At 39.6% G+C, this 15,576-nt stretch overlaps 3 protein-coding genes across 3 annotated transcripts; 2 read left to right on the forward strand and 1 right to left on the reverse strand.

Annotated features, from left to right (window-relative positions):
• The first annotated feature begins 62 nt into the window (after nt 1–62).
• On the forward strand, nt 63–9,862 carry ube3b (ubiquitin protein ligase E3B). Its single transcript, XM_088375353.1, has 27 exons — nt 63–396; nt 534–702; nt 791–905; nt 1,220–1,279; nt 1,363–1,467; nt 1,548–1,644; nt 1,724–1,809; nt 2,100–2,182; nt 2,429–2,534; nt 2,612–2,732; nt 2,821–2,998; nt 3,104–3,270; nt 3,351–3,518; nt 3,604–3,775; nt 3,852–3,970; nt 4,225–4,339; nt 4,425–4,524; nt 4,664–4,783; nt 4,857–5,033; nt 5,115–5,225; nt 5,313–5,450; nt 5,552–5,617; nt 5,908–5,966; nt 6,047–6,229; nt 6,365–6,476; nt 6,548–6,640; nt 7,241–9,862. Exons 2-27 carry the CDS (start codon nt 542–544, stop codon nt 7,430–7,432), a joined length of 3,204 nt encoding a protein of 1,067 aa, XP_088231479.1. The 5' UTR covers nt 63–396; nt 534–541; the 3' UTR covers nt 7,433–9,862.
• A 33-nt stretch (nt 9,863–9,895) lies between these two features.
• aldh3b4 (aldehyde dehydrogenase 3 family, member B4) lies at nt 9,896–14,089 on the forward strand. The gene is made up of 10 exons (XM_088375359.1): nt 9,896–10,143; nt 10,494–10,689; nt 10,769–10,879; nt 11,647–11,767; nt 11,840–11,925; nt 12,204–12,285; nt 12,375–12,764; nt 12,840–13,006; nt 13,445–13,544; nt 13,613–14,089. Exons 1-10 carry the CDS (start codon nt 10,034–10,036, stop codon nt 13,810–13,812), a joined length of 1,563 nt encoding a protein of 520 aa, XP_088231485.1. The 5' UTR covers nt 9,896–10,033; the 3' UTR covers nt 13,813–14,089.
• Nucleotides 14,079–15,535, reverse strand: mmab (metabolism of cobalamin associated B). The gene is made up of 9 exons (XM_088375364.1): nt 15,390–15,535; nt 15,169–15,227; nt 15,000–15,093; nt 14,872–14,929; nt 14,734–14,806; nt 14,562–14,659; nt 14,422–14,486; nt 14,290–14,349; nt 14,079–14,205 (listed from the first exon to the last, which is right to left on the reverse strand). Exons 1-9 carry the CDS (start codon nt 15,482–15,484, stop codon nt 14,121–14,123), a joined length of 687 nt encoding a protein of 228 aa, XP_088231490.1. The 5' UTR covers nt 15,485–15,535; the 3' UTR covers nt 14,079–14,120.
• Between the last annotated feature and the right edge of the window lie 41 nt (nt 15,536–15,576).

The raw sequence follows: 15,576 nt of genomic DNA on the forward strand, positions 1-15,576 counted from the left end.
ATCACTGCTAAATTCTTTATACTGGTAGATGAATGCTACACGGACACAATTCAATGCGACACCGTGCATTAATGGTTTCTGGTCGTGCGGGGCTCGCCTCTCATTGTTTACATGTTCAAGTGATATGTATCTCCTATTTTTGAGACTGCCGTTGTTCATGGATTAGCCGTCATCTTGAAATTATGATAACTATCAACAAAACAATGTGAGAAGCTAAACTGGAAGACAATATTTATGCAGACTCTCAAACTAGCCGCAGATGCTAACTATTTCAGCTACTTTATCAGTGTGTAGTGCGTTTATCCAGAGATGACGAGTTAGTCCACATCGTTAATCAGCTTTTGCTGCTGTTCGGACCCCGAAGACAACATCATCATTATGGAGGTGTAGCACTAGGTGAGCTTTCTTAGCACGCAAATGATCTTATCACGAAAATTATGCAGTGCATGTAAATGTTATGAATCGACATCAATAGCTATACTTTGTAGGATACAGTCTGCAAAATGTAAGCGATTGAATGCCCTCTTCCTCAGAGTGCAGAATGTTTGGTGCACCCCAAAGCTCGAAGTCTGAATTCCTGGATAAAGCCAGGCAAGCCAGGGAGGAGAGGAAAGGGCAGAAGGAGAAAGAGAGAGCAGCAATCCTCATCCAAGCCCTGGTCAGACGATTTTTATGTCGCAGCAGACTCCAGAAACAAATAAGGTTCTCTATTGGCTACTTGCAAAACAAACCTTGCTTCTCCAAGATATCTCCTGCATTAAGTTTATATTTGTATTTTCTATTTCACCAGGAAAGATGTTGATGACTATTTTGAGTCTTCAGCTGCAACATCAAAAAGAAATGCACTTTCAATTTTTAAAATTGCTCGTAAATTACTATTCATTTACCACTTGGAGGATAAGATGGTGAGTATAACCAAGAACGTGTTTTTTTTGTAGTTTTAGAGTAGTGTGGTCTTTGTGACATCTTACGGTTTGATAGATATTCAGTACAGCAACCAGCCACAAATATCACATTAGGTAATACAGCAATACAAAAGTTGTATTGATAATACCTTTACAATGAAAATAATGACCATTTTTTTGTATGACTGATTAATTTGTTATTGTAGCTTGTGATACTATAGAACTGCAATACATAATTATAATGGGGGTTTCTAATATTTGAACTACCTCAATTTATGGGCTGTTTTTGATGTTTAATTTTACTTTTTGGACAGAGGTTTGAAAAGCTCTGTCGGGCTATTCTTGCCAGCATGGAAGTGGAAAACGAGCCTAAAGTAAGTGTTTAGTGCTCTTTTCATTGCCGAATAACTTGATGTGAGTTTATATTATGTTGATTATTTTCACTTTTGTCTCTCAGGTCTGGTATGTGTCTTTGGCACTCTCCAAAGATCTTACAATCCCTTGGTTGAAACAAATTAAAGATGTTCTGTGGACCTGCTGTCAACTACTAAAGAACTTAAAGGTTTGTACAGGCTTAAAGATAAATAAGCACAATATTGATGGTATTTGGTCACATGATGTCTTTGTTTTTACGATTCCCAGCCTGATATTATGCAGGACAACAAATTGGTAACGCTTTACCTCACCATGCTGGTCACTTTCACGGACACATCAACATGGCGGATTGTGAGAGGGAAAGGTAGGTCAGGAGCCACACGAGCAATGTTTTATCTGATAATATCAAGCATCATGGAGTTTGTTCCTCCTCTTTGTTTTAGGAGAAGCTCTCCGACCTGCTTTGATGAGAATCTGTGAGAATATCATGGGTCATCTCAATCAAAAGGGATTCTATTCAACACTACAGGTTCGGTATCACAGGCAGAATTTACGACAGAAATTCTAAATATTGGGTCACCATTTGGTCTTATATGAACATACTATAATGATAATAACAAATGTAGTAATCAAAACTGCATGACTGAAACTTTTGAAAGTTTGCATTTATTTTTTATTTTTTTATATACAGTGGATCTTGTGCAAGTGTACCAGTAAATGTATCCTCTCTCATTTTTGTTCTTTACTAATTTGTGACAGTTTTAGTCTAAGCAGTACTGCCAGCTGACTCAAAGGACATTTTTCTCATTTTTTTTCCAGATTTTGCTGACCAATGGCTTGGCTCGTTCGAAACCAGCTCTCTCAAAAGGCACTTTAACAGCTATATTTACTTTGTCGCTAAGGTGGGTGAGTTCAAATGGAGTGTTGGGGGGGTAGTTTGATTGCACAATTTATGGTCAAAATGATAATGATTACTTCAATGACTATTGTAATCGTGATTTAAGTGTTCATCGTGTTAGGTGAAACATCACCTGCCGGCTGCACATGATCAAAAAGTGGCGGCCAAACTTGTGATCACGATTGAAATGTAATGAATTGTGCAGCCCTCGATTGATCCTCTCTGCTCTGTTTTGTTTGTCTAATCTCAGACCAGTCATCGCTGCTCACTTCTCAGACAACCTGCTCAGATCATTCCTCATTCACGTTATGTCAGTTCCAGCTGTGACTTCGCACCTGTGTAAGCTCACCCCAGAGGTACGAAGTCAACTATGAACAATGCCAATAATATACTTGTTATGCACAGGTTTTAAACATTCGCTCTCTCGCAACAGTGTATTACGTCGATCCAGACTCATGGCCTTCTAAAGAAGTTTATCCTTCTTCTCAGCCGTGAGGAGCAGTGTTCTGATATCTGTGTGTGTCTCGAGGGGAGCCACACACTCTGCTTATTAGGTACAGCATTCGAGCTATTCTGCTGAGTCAGTTGATACTTTTAGGTGAGAGAATACTTCAATTCCCTCCTCCTGCTGTGTTAATTTAGGTAACCTGATTCACTTGGGCTTCCTGAATGAGCGAATCATAGAAGAGGAGACCAATCGCTTTGTGAAGGACCTGACTGACATGCTGTCCTACTGCCAGAGATATGTGTCCCAAAAGAAGTCCAACCTCACCCACTGGCACCCAGTCCTGGGCTGGTTCTCCCAAATTGTAGATTATGGGTGAGTAACAGATTTTTAATCTAAGTTTAGATTTACCTTGAAAGTGAATCTTGTTGATTTTATTCTGTGGCCACTGATTGCATGTTGCTGCTCTGTTTCTTGTAGTCTTAACGAATCAATGCCACTGGTCACCAAGCAACTGCAGCATCTGTGGGGCGTGCCGGTCATTCGGACCCTCTTCAGTGACGTCCTCTCGAAGAAGCTCGAGAGTCAGGAGCTCAGTCCCGCACCCGCACAACCTAGCACATCGCAAAATAACCTGCCAGTTAAAAGTGGGTCACAAATCCAAATCCGTGCTTTTTGGTGGTGAGTGTGATGGATGAGGAAATCAATTGCTGTCCTCTACTGATAGGCCTGTTTAAGCGAGCTTTTCAGAAGTCCGCGTCTGTACGAAACATCTTGAAGCCGGTCGGGGGAAAGCGGGTGGACTCTGCTGAAGTTCAGAAGGTGTGCAGCATTTGTGTGCTCTACCAAACTGCTCTTTCCACACTGACGCAAATACGACTACAGATTCTCACCGGTCAGTACATCGGCCGGTGATTAATATGTTGAACTATTTGGAGGCTTGTAACGGGACAGTCGCTGTGTTGCGTTTCAACGTGCAGGTCTGACACACCTCGATGACCTCCTGCCCAAGTTGTGGGCTTTTATCTGTGAATTGGGCCCACAGGGAGGCCTCAAGCTCTTTATGGAGTGTCTCAACAATGACACTGAAGAGTCCAAGCGGCTCCTGGCTATGCTTATGCTCTTCTGTGACTGTTCACGGCACCTCATCACGTAATTATTTGTCATTTGTTTTATTTTGTGGTTTTTGAATCATACGTGTTCACGAGTTGTTGTCAATGTGTTTCAGAATTCTGGATGACATCGAAGTCTATGAAGAACAGACCTCCTTTAAAATAGAGGAGCTCATCACTATCTCCTCGTTTCTTAACACTTTTGTGTACAAAATGATATGGGACGGTATCCTCGGTGAGTGATCCCATTTTCTGTCAGTGCATTCATATGGACGTGGAAATGTTTTTGTCTGGAATTGTGATCAAGTTGCTAAAATGGACATACACAAATAATTACGTAATCAATCAAGTTGCCAATACAAATGTAAGAATAATTCAATCCCCATCGAAAGATGATTTCTCTCCTTTTTGAGGAGTACACTGAGAGAGTTTTCAATTTGAAAATGTTTAACATTGGGGTTGCAAAACTTATTCTTGTGTGTGAAACAGAGAACGCAAAGGGGGAGAAACTGGAGTTATTCCACAGCGTTCACGGATGGTTAATGGTGCTTTACGAACGTGATTGCCGGAGAAAATTCACCTTTGATGACCACTGGTTACGCAAGTAAATTCAAACTGAGATTGCGCCTCTATGTTTAAAACGGGGATTAATTTAAAAATCTCTTTCATCCTCCATCTGCTGCATTCAGAGACTTAAAACCAAGCCTGCTTTTCCAAGAACTTGAGAAAGGCAAGAAGCGAGCCCAGCTGATACTGCAATATATCCCACATGTTATTCCTCATAAAAATGTGAGTTATCCTATTACTGTCTTTTTATTGTTATTGTATCTTACTCAGGGGTCTGGAATGTAGTAGAACCGTGACGAAATAAATATTCTCCTATCATCTTGCATGCACTAATGTGTTGCCTGCCCTCTGACTATTTCAGAGGGTGCTGCTGTTTCGAAATATCGTCACTAAGGAAAAAGAGAATCTTGGCTTAATAGAAACCAACTCCGCCTCGCCGCACGTCACGCACATCACCATTCGCCGCTCACGCATGTTAGAGGTATGGACACAAATGGGATGGATGATGAGAAATGTTCTTGCCGTTTCCATTAACGTGTGCGCCAATATGTTAGGATGGTTACGACCAGCTCCGCCGTTTACCCGTGAATTCCATAAAAGGCGTCATTCGTGTGAAGTTTGTGAATGACCTGGGAGTGGATGAAGCGGGTATCGATCAAGATGGTGTGTTTAAAGAGTTTCTTGAAGAGATCATTAAGAAAGTGTTCAACCCTGCACTCAACCTATTCAAGGTAACTCATTCATAAAAAAAAAAGCAAACATTTAAGATCTTGTTTTCAATCCGACTCTGCTTTTGTTCGTATTTGTCTCAGACCACGAGTGGAAATGAGAGGCTTTATCCTTCGCCTACTTCCTACATCCACGAGAACCATCTGCAGCTATTTGAGTTTGTGGGGAAGATGTTAGGGAAAGCCATTTATGAGGTATTTGTGGCGCACAAAGGAATCCCACCATGGATTTGTTTCATTTTGGGTCATTGTGTAACATTGGCATCGTTTGTGTGTGTTTAGGGCATTGTGGTGGATGTTCCTTTTGCTTCCTTCTTCCTCAGCCAAGTTTTGGGTCATCACCACAGCACTTTTTACAGCTCCATTGATGAGCTGCCCTCATTGGACTCAGAGTTTTACAAGAACCTCACCTCCATTAAGGTTTACTAAATCTTGAATTGTCATATGGTACATTTTTATCCCCTCACGTGCTGTGGATCAGTCTCTCCATAATACTTTATATTTTTATCCATGTTTTACAGCGCTATGATGGAGATGTGGGAGACCTTGGACTTTCTTTATCCTATGACGAAGATGTTATGGGACAGGTGAGGATTTGAAACAGATCTCTAAGGTGGTACACTATTTTTTTATTAGATTAAAAAAATATATATATATCAATAAGAAATGACTGAAATTTAAAACACTTCATAGAATTGTGTGGAGAATTATTGCAATCAGTGGAATATTGATATTATCAATAATAAAATGCTCTTAATTCCCATATCAACAGCTGTTGATGTTGGAAATTTAAAAGGCATATTTTTCTGGAGGATTTCAAATGGTATGACCTGTGGGCAACTTCATCCAGAATGAATTGCTATATTTTTCCATGCAGCTTGTTTGTCACGAGTTGATACCTGGAGGCAAGACCATGCCAGTCACCAATGAAAATAAGTACGTCAGTCAATATCAAAGTTTCAAAACGTAAAATCTGTTGATTCTCTGATCGTAGTTTGACCCATTTTTATCTGCAGGTTCAGCTACATCCACCTCATGGCTCACTTCCGGATGCACACTCAGATTAAGGAGCAAACGGCAGCTTTCATCCGAGGCTTTCGCAGCATCATTAACCCAGAATGGTTGCACATGTTTTCCACACCCGAGGTTCAGCGTCTAGTCTCGGGAGACAATGCTGAAATTGACTTGGATGACCTCAAGTGCGTACTTCATTTTCATCCTCCTCTATCCTGGCACGATTTCATATTCTCCAGAGTGTTGCGCTTTGGAGTTGGAGCACACAATTTGACTTTCTTCCCGTTCTAAATTGTGGCCTTGCTGTCTGTATGATTTAGGAAGCACACCGTCTACTACGGAGGTTTTCATAGCAGCCATCGTGTTATCATCTGGCTGTGGGACATCTTGTCCAGTGATTTCACGGCTGAGGAGAGGGCAATGTTCCTCAAAGTAAGCTCATTTCTAGTCATTTTCATTTGTCTCATACTGTGTGCCCTTGGACTCATTTTACTCTTGTGTAGTTTGTTACCAGCTGCTCAAGACCTCCTCTCCTAGGTTTTGCCTACCTCAAGCCACCTTTTTCAATCCGTTGTGTGGAAGTGTCAGATGATCAGGTGAGACTGTTGCTCAGTTTTATTTATGTACAGGAAAAGGGAGTGGTCAAGAAAATTACAGGAGGTTTTGGAAATCATTATTGTCCGATGTGTTTTATTTTTTAGTGATACAACTAGGTTGCATATATGTATTGTATTGGAGACCTGCCGATGGGATTCAAAAATTATCTTTCAAAAATGTTGGCTAATATATTGCATATTTTTTTTGCTGTTTAGCAGATGGTAATAATTCATGCAAACAAGCAGATGTTTTTTTCTGTTCACATTACTCAAATGCCAGGTGACTTGTTTCCAAAGGAAATGTATAAATGATGCTGAAATGTTAATGACAGGCTGTTTCTCCGTCTTCATTTAAAGTAGGATTCTTAATTGCTCTCCTTTGAATACATTTTAGAAAGAGAAGATAAACAGGTATTGACTGGATTTGATTTGTAACTTTCCAATCCTTAGTATATCATCAAAAAAAAAATTGTTGAAAATTTTGTTAACATCCAGAATTTTCTCAGCTAATGATGTTGTGGATGTGGTGTAAAATTGCAAAAATCCTTTTTGTCATCAGTCTGTTTTTCTTTCTCATGTTTTATTTTCTTCATAAAACAGGACACGGGGGACACTCTTGGCAGCGTGCTCCGAGGCTTCTTCACAATCCGTAAAAAGGAGCCTGGTGGGAGACTGCCCACTTCTTCCACATGCTTCAACCTGCTCAAACTCCCCAACTACAGCAAAAAGAGCATCTTGCGTGACAAGCTACGCTACGCCATCAGTATGAACACCGGCTTTGAGCTTTCGTAACGCACAAGTGTTGTGAAAGGACAAATGTGCGCAGGATGAGGCTGCCTGAACCAATCAAAACTGTTTAGCTACGTGGTAGCCTGTCACGTCTGAGGAAATCTCCCACAAAAGTAGAGGAGTCGTGAAGGACAACAAACTTGCAGGATTACTATTTAACTCCCTTCCAGCAACAGGGGGATGCTGATTTTGCAGCACAATCTAATTCTGCATTTCCCCTTGCCATACAATTCTCAAAATCTAAGGTCGTATATCGTACTTAACTGCATCAAATCATTTTTAGAGTTACTTGATCTCAGTTTCTCAGGCTTAACATGATATTTTTTAGCTTGAACACTCTCACCATTTGAGAACTGGAAAGCAATACAGATGCAATGCAAGGCATTCGATGCGTGAAAACAACGTGATGCATCCGTAATACACTTACAGTTTTGAACTTTGGTATCCAAGCATCTTTGAGAGGGTATCAAATGAGCTCTAATGAGTTTTTGCCTTGATAAATGCAATTTGTCTTCAGCCTCCCCAACGGAGGACTTGCCCGTCCTGTGTTGATCTCCTTTAACTTCCTCTCTTTTAAAGGCACAGGCTATCTATTTTTTTTTTTTTTTTAAATACAGAAGTGATGTCTGCTTTTGCAACTTTTACCCATGAGAAAAAGGCCTGGAAATGTCTTGTCACGTCTCAAATGAACTGCGGTTTTGTATTTCATGCTCGAAAACCGTAACGTTGCTCACTACACCTTTTAAATAACTGAGTGCCTCATGTATCGCCATCTTTCCTTCGCTATCAACTTGACCTATTTACCGATTACAAGTGAAACCAATAATCTATGTTGGAAACAAGCCATAGAAACAAGGACTGGGCATATTTTCTGAAACCCAACGACTGTAATACCACTATAACAACTACAACATAGTCTTGAGGCTTTGACGATGCTCTCCATGGACTTTCTAAGCCATCTTGCGAAGAATTATCAGTTATAACAAGCCTCTCAACGTGATGTCATGGACTGGATCATCGGCCTAAATGGCTTGATGTTCCTCTGGGTGGTAGTGTCATGGAAGTTGTTCTCCTGTTGGGTAAATTTTAGGGCTAAGTGTCATTTTAGTCAAGGACTTATCAGAATTAGAAATGCAGCTTTCAAAGGAAAGTCCTAAGAGTAAGCATAACATTTCAACCAAATTTGTGATTATGCAAAAAGAAAAAGCAGTGTCATTACCTACTACCATACAGGTGAAATTTTAATAACCAGCAGCTTGAGTGAAAATAACACAGTTTGGATTTAAAGGTAAAATATTCTTTACCTAAGTGGACGTGGTTCACAAGAGTTAATTTCTGTGACACAAAATCAGATTTACCCCAATTTGCAGTGGGTATAATAAATATGCCCAGACGTGTTCAAATGCCAGGTTTTGGAGATCAAGATTAATAATTTAAAAAAATGCTTTCACCATAAGGTAACCTTTAACCTGTACAATTTAATTGAGGGGTGGCTTGGAAATTGTATAAATTAAATAGTGTCAGGCTTGTGCTGACCCCGCATGAGTATAAGCGTTATTGGTTAATTCTGAACATAGCCACATCCTAATTCTAAGAGGGTGTGCCTGTACACGCTTGTGCAACCACAATATCTCAGCGGTTTAATTTGACTTTGACTAAATCTAAAAACAAATAATTCAGTAACGTAAACGTTTTGAAATTATTGCATACATTTTTTTTAAATCACACAAACCTGGCATTTGAACGTTGTATGTAGACTTATTGTACCTAATTCGAATTATTTGACTAGGTTCCTAAAAGGGATGTTCTCAAAAACATTACCTTTGAGATACCACCCCAGTGACCAACCAATATACCCAAAAGATACGATTGCCTTTTTTGTGTGAGTAATGGCTTTGTTTTTTTGTCAACCTGTTCTATGCAATTGAATCTAATGTAAGTCGATAACCTCAGAAAATGATTGTTTTTATTAATGTTTTGAAGTCCTAAAATATGTTTCTTTCCTATTTATGTAAATGTATTATTATTCAGTGTTTTATCTGATTAAATTTGGTAATATGCTTACAAAATATTATTGTGTAGAGCTGGTTGGCAAAAAATGTCATGTACCTTTCAAGTGGTCTTGCATTTCCTAATTTTAACCAGGCATGCAAAATTAAATACAGAAGCGCAGTTTGTTTTCACAAGAGACTAAAAAAATGATGTCAAAAAAAAACAACACATCTAACCCACTTTAAATGCAAATACACGCCCAGAGACATTGTTCCCCCTTCATGTGAGAGTCAAATTGTCTTAAAAGTGTCTTTCGAGATGACTGCACTATGGAATGTGTACAAAGAGCGAATCTTGTGTAAAATGTGTCCATGTATGTAAGATATGTTTTCTTGTTAAATCATGCACCGGTATTATATAAACTATTTGCTCCAAAGGTCACCAGGTAGTTTTGACCCCTATCAATTATGTCGGATTGCAAGCAGCTGCCATGTGAGAGAGCAACACCCCATGCAAACACAAAAAAAATAAAAACAGGCCGCAGTCCGATTGGGAAAGACGCCTGAGAAGCACATTGGGAACATTTCTTGAATAATGTGGATTACGCTGTGAATGTACAGAACCTCCTCCAGTCCTGCCATGGCCCACACATCTCAGAACGGCAAAAGCATGAACAACCCGCCGAGTCCTTCACCTGCCAACTGGTTCAAATCTCTACGAAGGTGAGTTAAAGGTTTTATTGCTCAGTAGTGAGTGAGTAAGATGCATGTGATGTCAACTGTAGCCGAGCTTTCCTTGGTAGAGCGCATCACCTGACTAGCTGGAGGGCTTTAGGATTTTCACTATGCCTCCCTGCTAGTAGGGATTTTGCTTCTCAATCTCACCAGTTACAATGAGGAAGTCTAGTACGGGAGATCTTAGTAGAGTAGACATGAGTGCAAAAGGAAAGGCCTGCTCTGCATGCCAAAGGAATGGCCGTTTAACGTGCAGAAGGTAGAGTTGGATCACTTTGGTCTGAAGGTTGAATCTGATGGTGGATGTTGAGGTAATAATTGGGTTTTGGATGTTGAAGGACCAGGTTAGGCGAGCCCTGCTTGAAGACGTACCCTCTGCAGTATGAGGATCTGCTTAAGAGAGCCCGGGTGTCCTTCCAAGCCAAGCGCAGCATCAAGGAGAACTTCAGGCTGGCCCAGTTGGAAGCTGTGTTGCGAATGCTGGAGGAACACGAGTGTGACTTTGTGGACGCTCTTGGACGGGACCTTCACAAGGTGAGTGGTCGTGATTTTATTTTTTATTTTTTTAAAGTGAGAACTGACTTAGATTTTGAAATCTCCCGTCTTGAACCAGCCACGATTTGAGACGATTGTGTCAGAGTTGATTCCAGTAAAAAATGAGGCTCTTCATGCCATTGACAACCTCAGGAAGTGGATGCAGCCACAGCATGTGGAAAAGAACCTGGTGAGACTGTTTTCTTATTATGAAAAACATTTTGGGATTACAAATGAATTACATTACATTTTAGTGGGGAACATTCCATCGGATTGCTACATTCTTTCGTCAAAGAAGATTAATATGGACGTTGCCTTGCACTGTTGAAGGCTTAAACTGTGTTTTCCTCTTAGTCCACATGTGAACTCAACAGGACAATCTTATAAGATAAATGTTAGTTTTTAACATTGATTATTTATGCCCACTTAAACCTCTGAAAATATTAAAATGAATCCCTGTAAATTTTTGGATTCTATGGGAAGTGTTTTTCTATTGATAGAAAAGCTTAATATCACTTCATGTGAGAAAACTGATCAATATTTAATTCATATGATAAATATATATAATTCATGTGAACATACTTAGGCTGACTTAAACGAATATTTACAAATATTGCAAGGATTGCTCAAGTATTTTGGATTTCATGGTCACTAACATGGACATGGTTAACAATTTCAGATGTAGGCCCAAGTACAAATTTCCATATTAATTTTGGTGACGAGGAATTGAAGTTTTCTGCCATTAAGTTTGTCTTTATAGCGAGCATCTATGGAAAAGAAATCCAAAATTATCATTGTTTTTTTTGTTTTTTTAATATAAAAAGGCCATTGAGAATAATTTTTTGTAATTAGGCGACGCTAAATTTCTTTAGCCTTTAAGATGTCCCAACTGATAGACTGATTACCTCATAAGTTCCAGTTTTAATGACCATCTTTCGACGTGTCTGCTTGGCTCAGTCCACCAGTCTGGATGAGTGTCTTGTGGTAAACGAGCCCCTGGGGGTTGTGTTTATCATGGGGACCTGGTGCAGTCCAGTCCAAATGTGCCTGGTGCCACTGGTGGGATCCATTGCGGCAGGTACCTCCTTACTCTACACATTCTAGTCTATTTTATTTTACAAACATGCATGATTTGATTTATTTTGTTCAGGCAACTGTGCTATCATCAGTCCTTCGGTGTGCACGGCTCACACAGCAGCGCTTCTCCATCGTCTCATCCCCTCCTACTTGGACAATGTGAGTACTGTTTGTGTCATATTTATTGTTGTTAACTTTGTTTTGAATTATTTGAGTGTGTTCAACATTTTGTTTCAGCTCTTGTTTTATAGTTTGCCATAAATGAAATTGTGTTTATCACATGCATGCAGGAACATTTAAAAATCACTCTGTCATAGTTCTGTCTGGAACAGCATTTAAATCTTTTTCGTGTTAGCTAATGTGCTTGTAATTTGTAGCGTGTGACTGCATCACATCATATTTCATATAAATGATCTACAATTCTTTTTTTTCTCAAGGAATGCTTCCATGTAATTCTTGTAGGCACCAATGACTTGGCCGACATTGTGGAACTTAAATTTGATCATATCTTCTTTTCTGGTAAGACAAGTGCAGTGATGCAATACGTATATCCCATCTTGAAATAATCGATGGCATACAGTATTTAATCAATGTATGTTAAAATCCAGGAACCAGAGAGGAAGGAATTCGAATTTCTCAAGCTGCAGCACAGTGTTTGACACCTGTCACCCTCGTTCTGGGTGGGAAGAACCCATGTTACGTAGACCAACATTGCGATGTTACCATCACAGCCCAGCGCATTGCCTGGGCCCGATTTCACAATTCCGGGCAGAGCTTGGTGGCCCCCGACTACATCCTGTGCCATTCGGAAGTAAAAAACCGTCTGGTCCAGGCACTCAAGTGCTGCCTGATGCGGTTCTATGGTCCTGATGCCAGAGAATCCAGCAGCTTCTGCCGCATGGTCAATCTGGACATCTTTAACCGTACGAAAGACTTGTTATGGAGATCTGGCAAGGTTGCTTTGGGTGGACAGGTGACAGAGGCAGAAAAGTATATTGGTGAGAGCCCACACAAAAATAAAACTGGATCCTGTCAATTTTTTTTTGACGCAACTATTTCTGCTCTGTCTAAAGCCCCAACAATTTTGATTGAAGTGGATGAGTCGGACACCATTATGCAACAAGATATTTTTGGCCCAGTTCTTCCAATTCTCTCTGTGAACAATGTGGATGAAACGATTGCCTTCATCAACAAACGAGAGAAACCCCTCTGTGTGTATGTGTATTCCAACAACAGCAAGGTATGAGGCAAAACTAGAAAATAGAAACGCTAAACACTGTTTGAATTAGTTTGTGCTCCTCCAACCTTTTTTTTTTTTTTTAAATTTAGCCAAGCACACTGATCTGTGCAAAAAAAAAATAAAAAATTATAGACAGACAATGCCTTGAAGTAAATTTAGAGTGCAATGACCATCTTTCCATTTATTAAACACCTTTGGAGAAAAAAAAATCATGTTCATCAGATTTAATACTTATAATTTTTATGACTAATAGGATTTGATATTTTCAGAAAAAAAACCCTGCAATTGTTGTCCCATTCTAAAAACAGTGTTTTAAGACTAGCAGTTCAACTTCTTAACTTTGTGTGTGAATCAAATTCAACCATACAAGTTCAGTGACCTTTGACCTGAGCTTGCACCCTGTACATTCTCAACTGGCTGTATACCCCCCCCATGCAGGTGATCACAAGAGTCATGACTGAAACTTCTAGTGGAAGCTTTTGTTCCAACGACAGCATCCTGCAGAGTCTGATGGTTACCATTCCTTTCGGTGGAGTTGGTGAGTTTGGATGCGTTGTTAAACAATCGTACGATAAATCAAATGTGACTTTTCTGTTTATGGGGCAGGTGCCAGTGGATTTGGTTCCTTCCATGGCCGCTACAGCTTTGATACATTCTCTCATAGGAAGTCATGTCTGCTAAGAAGCACACGCTTGGAATGTGTCACTTCTCTGCGTTATCCACCCTACGATGACCGCAATTTGTCCCTCATAGCATGGGGGAGCAGTCTCTCCTGGAAGAGCCAGGGCTGGTGCCAAATCTTGTGACTTGTGTGGAAGGGTCAAACTGGAACCACATTTCCTCAATATGATGTAACTATATCATGAATTTAAGCACAAAATCCATCGAGGAAAAAATATTAAATTGATTTAAGTTGACATGCATTAACTCAATACTTGAAGATTAATTCTAATACTTAAATGATGAAAATGGATGGCAATTTTGAAAAGTTGTGTATTCTCACTGAATGTACATAAAGATTCATCAAAGTTTTGATTTCAACGTATAATTAAAAATAAATTGCACATGAATGTACCGCTCAAATATCCATGAAGGGTTTTATTATAATCAAGCATTATGAAGGTCTTTTGTAGATTATCTCCTTGTTGTTTTCTTTTAGGGCAGCATATCTGGCCACAGTGAAAAGGTAGTCACTTAGCCTGTGTGGAAAATGTTGACAATCAGATTTAGGTTCTAAATATAACATAATGATAGCATGACCTTAACTACAGTTCCATAATTACCTGTTCAAAAACCTGGCAATATCTGGATCAGCCTCCCCCGAGCGAACAATTGGAGCAATGCTGTCAAAGTAAGGGGCAGGGTTTTGTTCACACTGATGATGGGGGTACGTGAGTGTGTGTGCATCAACTGACCTGCGCTCAGCTCTGCGACAGACGGTTCGAGCTATATGTAAAGATGCGCTGCTCTTTCCTCCAGACTGTTATGCAAAAGTGTCAAATAAAAAAACAACATAAGCACGCTGACATTATTGAAGATGTCTAATTAGACTTACAGGTAAAATGAAGTTAGTCAGCGGAGGGAGTTCTTCTGTGAATGTATCAATCCAACCTTCCAAATCTGTTATTGGAGTTCCAGTAAATTTTGTCCGAGCTTACATACAGAAAATATAGTTAGAACAGAATGCATTTACCAAGTTAATACATATACAAAAAAGCTGTATATACTTAAATGACTTTCTCTTGCTGATGACTGAGGAGTGGCGATATTGGAGCCAACATCTTGCAAAACACACTGTATCTGAAAAAAAACAAAAGTCAGAAATCCAATGCCCCATCAAAGAAGTGATATCAGGTAAATCTAACCTTATCCAGCTGATGTGTGAACGTATGGCCTTTCTCAAGACAAAATTCTCTGGCTAATCTGCAACATTTAATACAATGTGATCAATGTTAGAAAGAAGGCAGTAGGTATACAATGTCACGTTTCTTACCCTATAGCTGATGACAATTCATCTGTGTTTCCTAAAGCTTCAAAAATACGATCTTCCTTTGGTCTTCTTTCTCCAGTAAATGTGCTTGAGAAACCTAGGAGGAATAACCAAAACAAGTCAGCATGTACATCAATGTAGAATTCATTTACTCAAGTTGAATAAAAACAACCTTTGTCGCCCGTTTTGGTGTAGATTTTGGGAACTTTGTTGTCTCCATCAGTTGCGTAACTGTGAAAATAATAGATGACAAGTGTCAAAATGATCAAAAACTCATAATTAAGGGATATTTTTGATATACATTAAATGCATCAGTCTGTCGACAGCGACATTTACGAAACTACCGTGAACACATCTGAGGGGCTATGCATATAAGAATAAACTTTCTACAACCTTCTCCAAATGAACGATGTCTGTTGCCCGCTAATTTGCCTAAGATTTCTAAAAACATTGCACAAAATGAAAGGTTTACAAAAAAAGGTAGCCATGTTTGATAAAGTTGGACAAATATGTCTTCTCGCGGTTTCCGTAGTTCTTAATGGGCGTTTCCTTTTTAATCGCACGATTGGATAACTCACCA

This window comes from Syngnathus floridae, chromosome 5 (genome assembly GCF_059516105.1).
Source record: "Syngnathus floridae isolate MCC-2025c chromosome 5, RoL_Sflo_1.0, whole genome shotgun sequence".
Lineage (NCBI taxonomy): Eukaryota > Metazoa > Chordata > Actinopteri > Syngnathiformes > Syngnathidae > Syngnathus > Syngnathus floridae.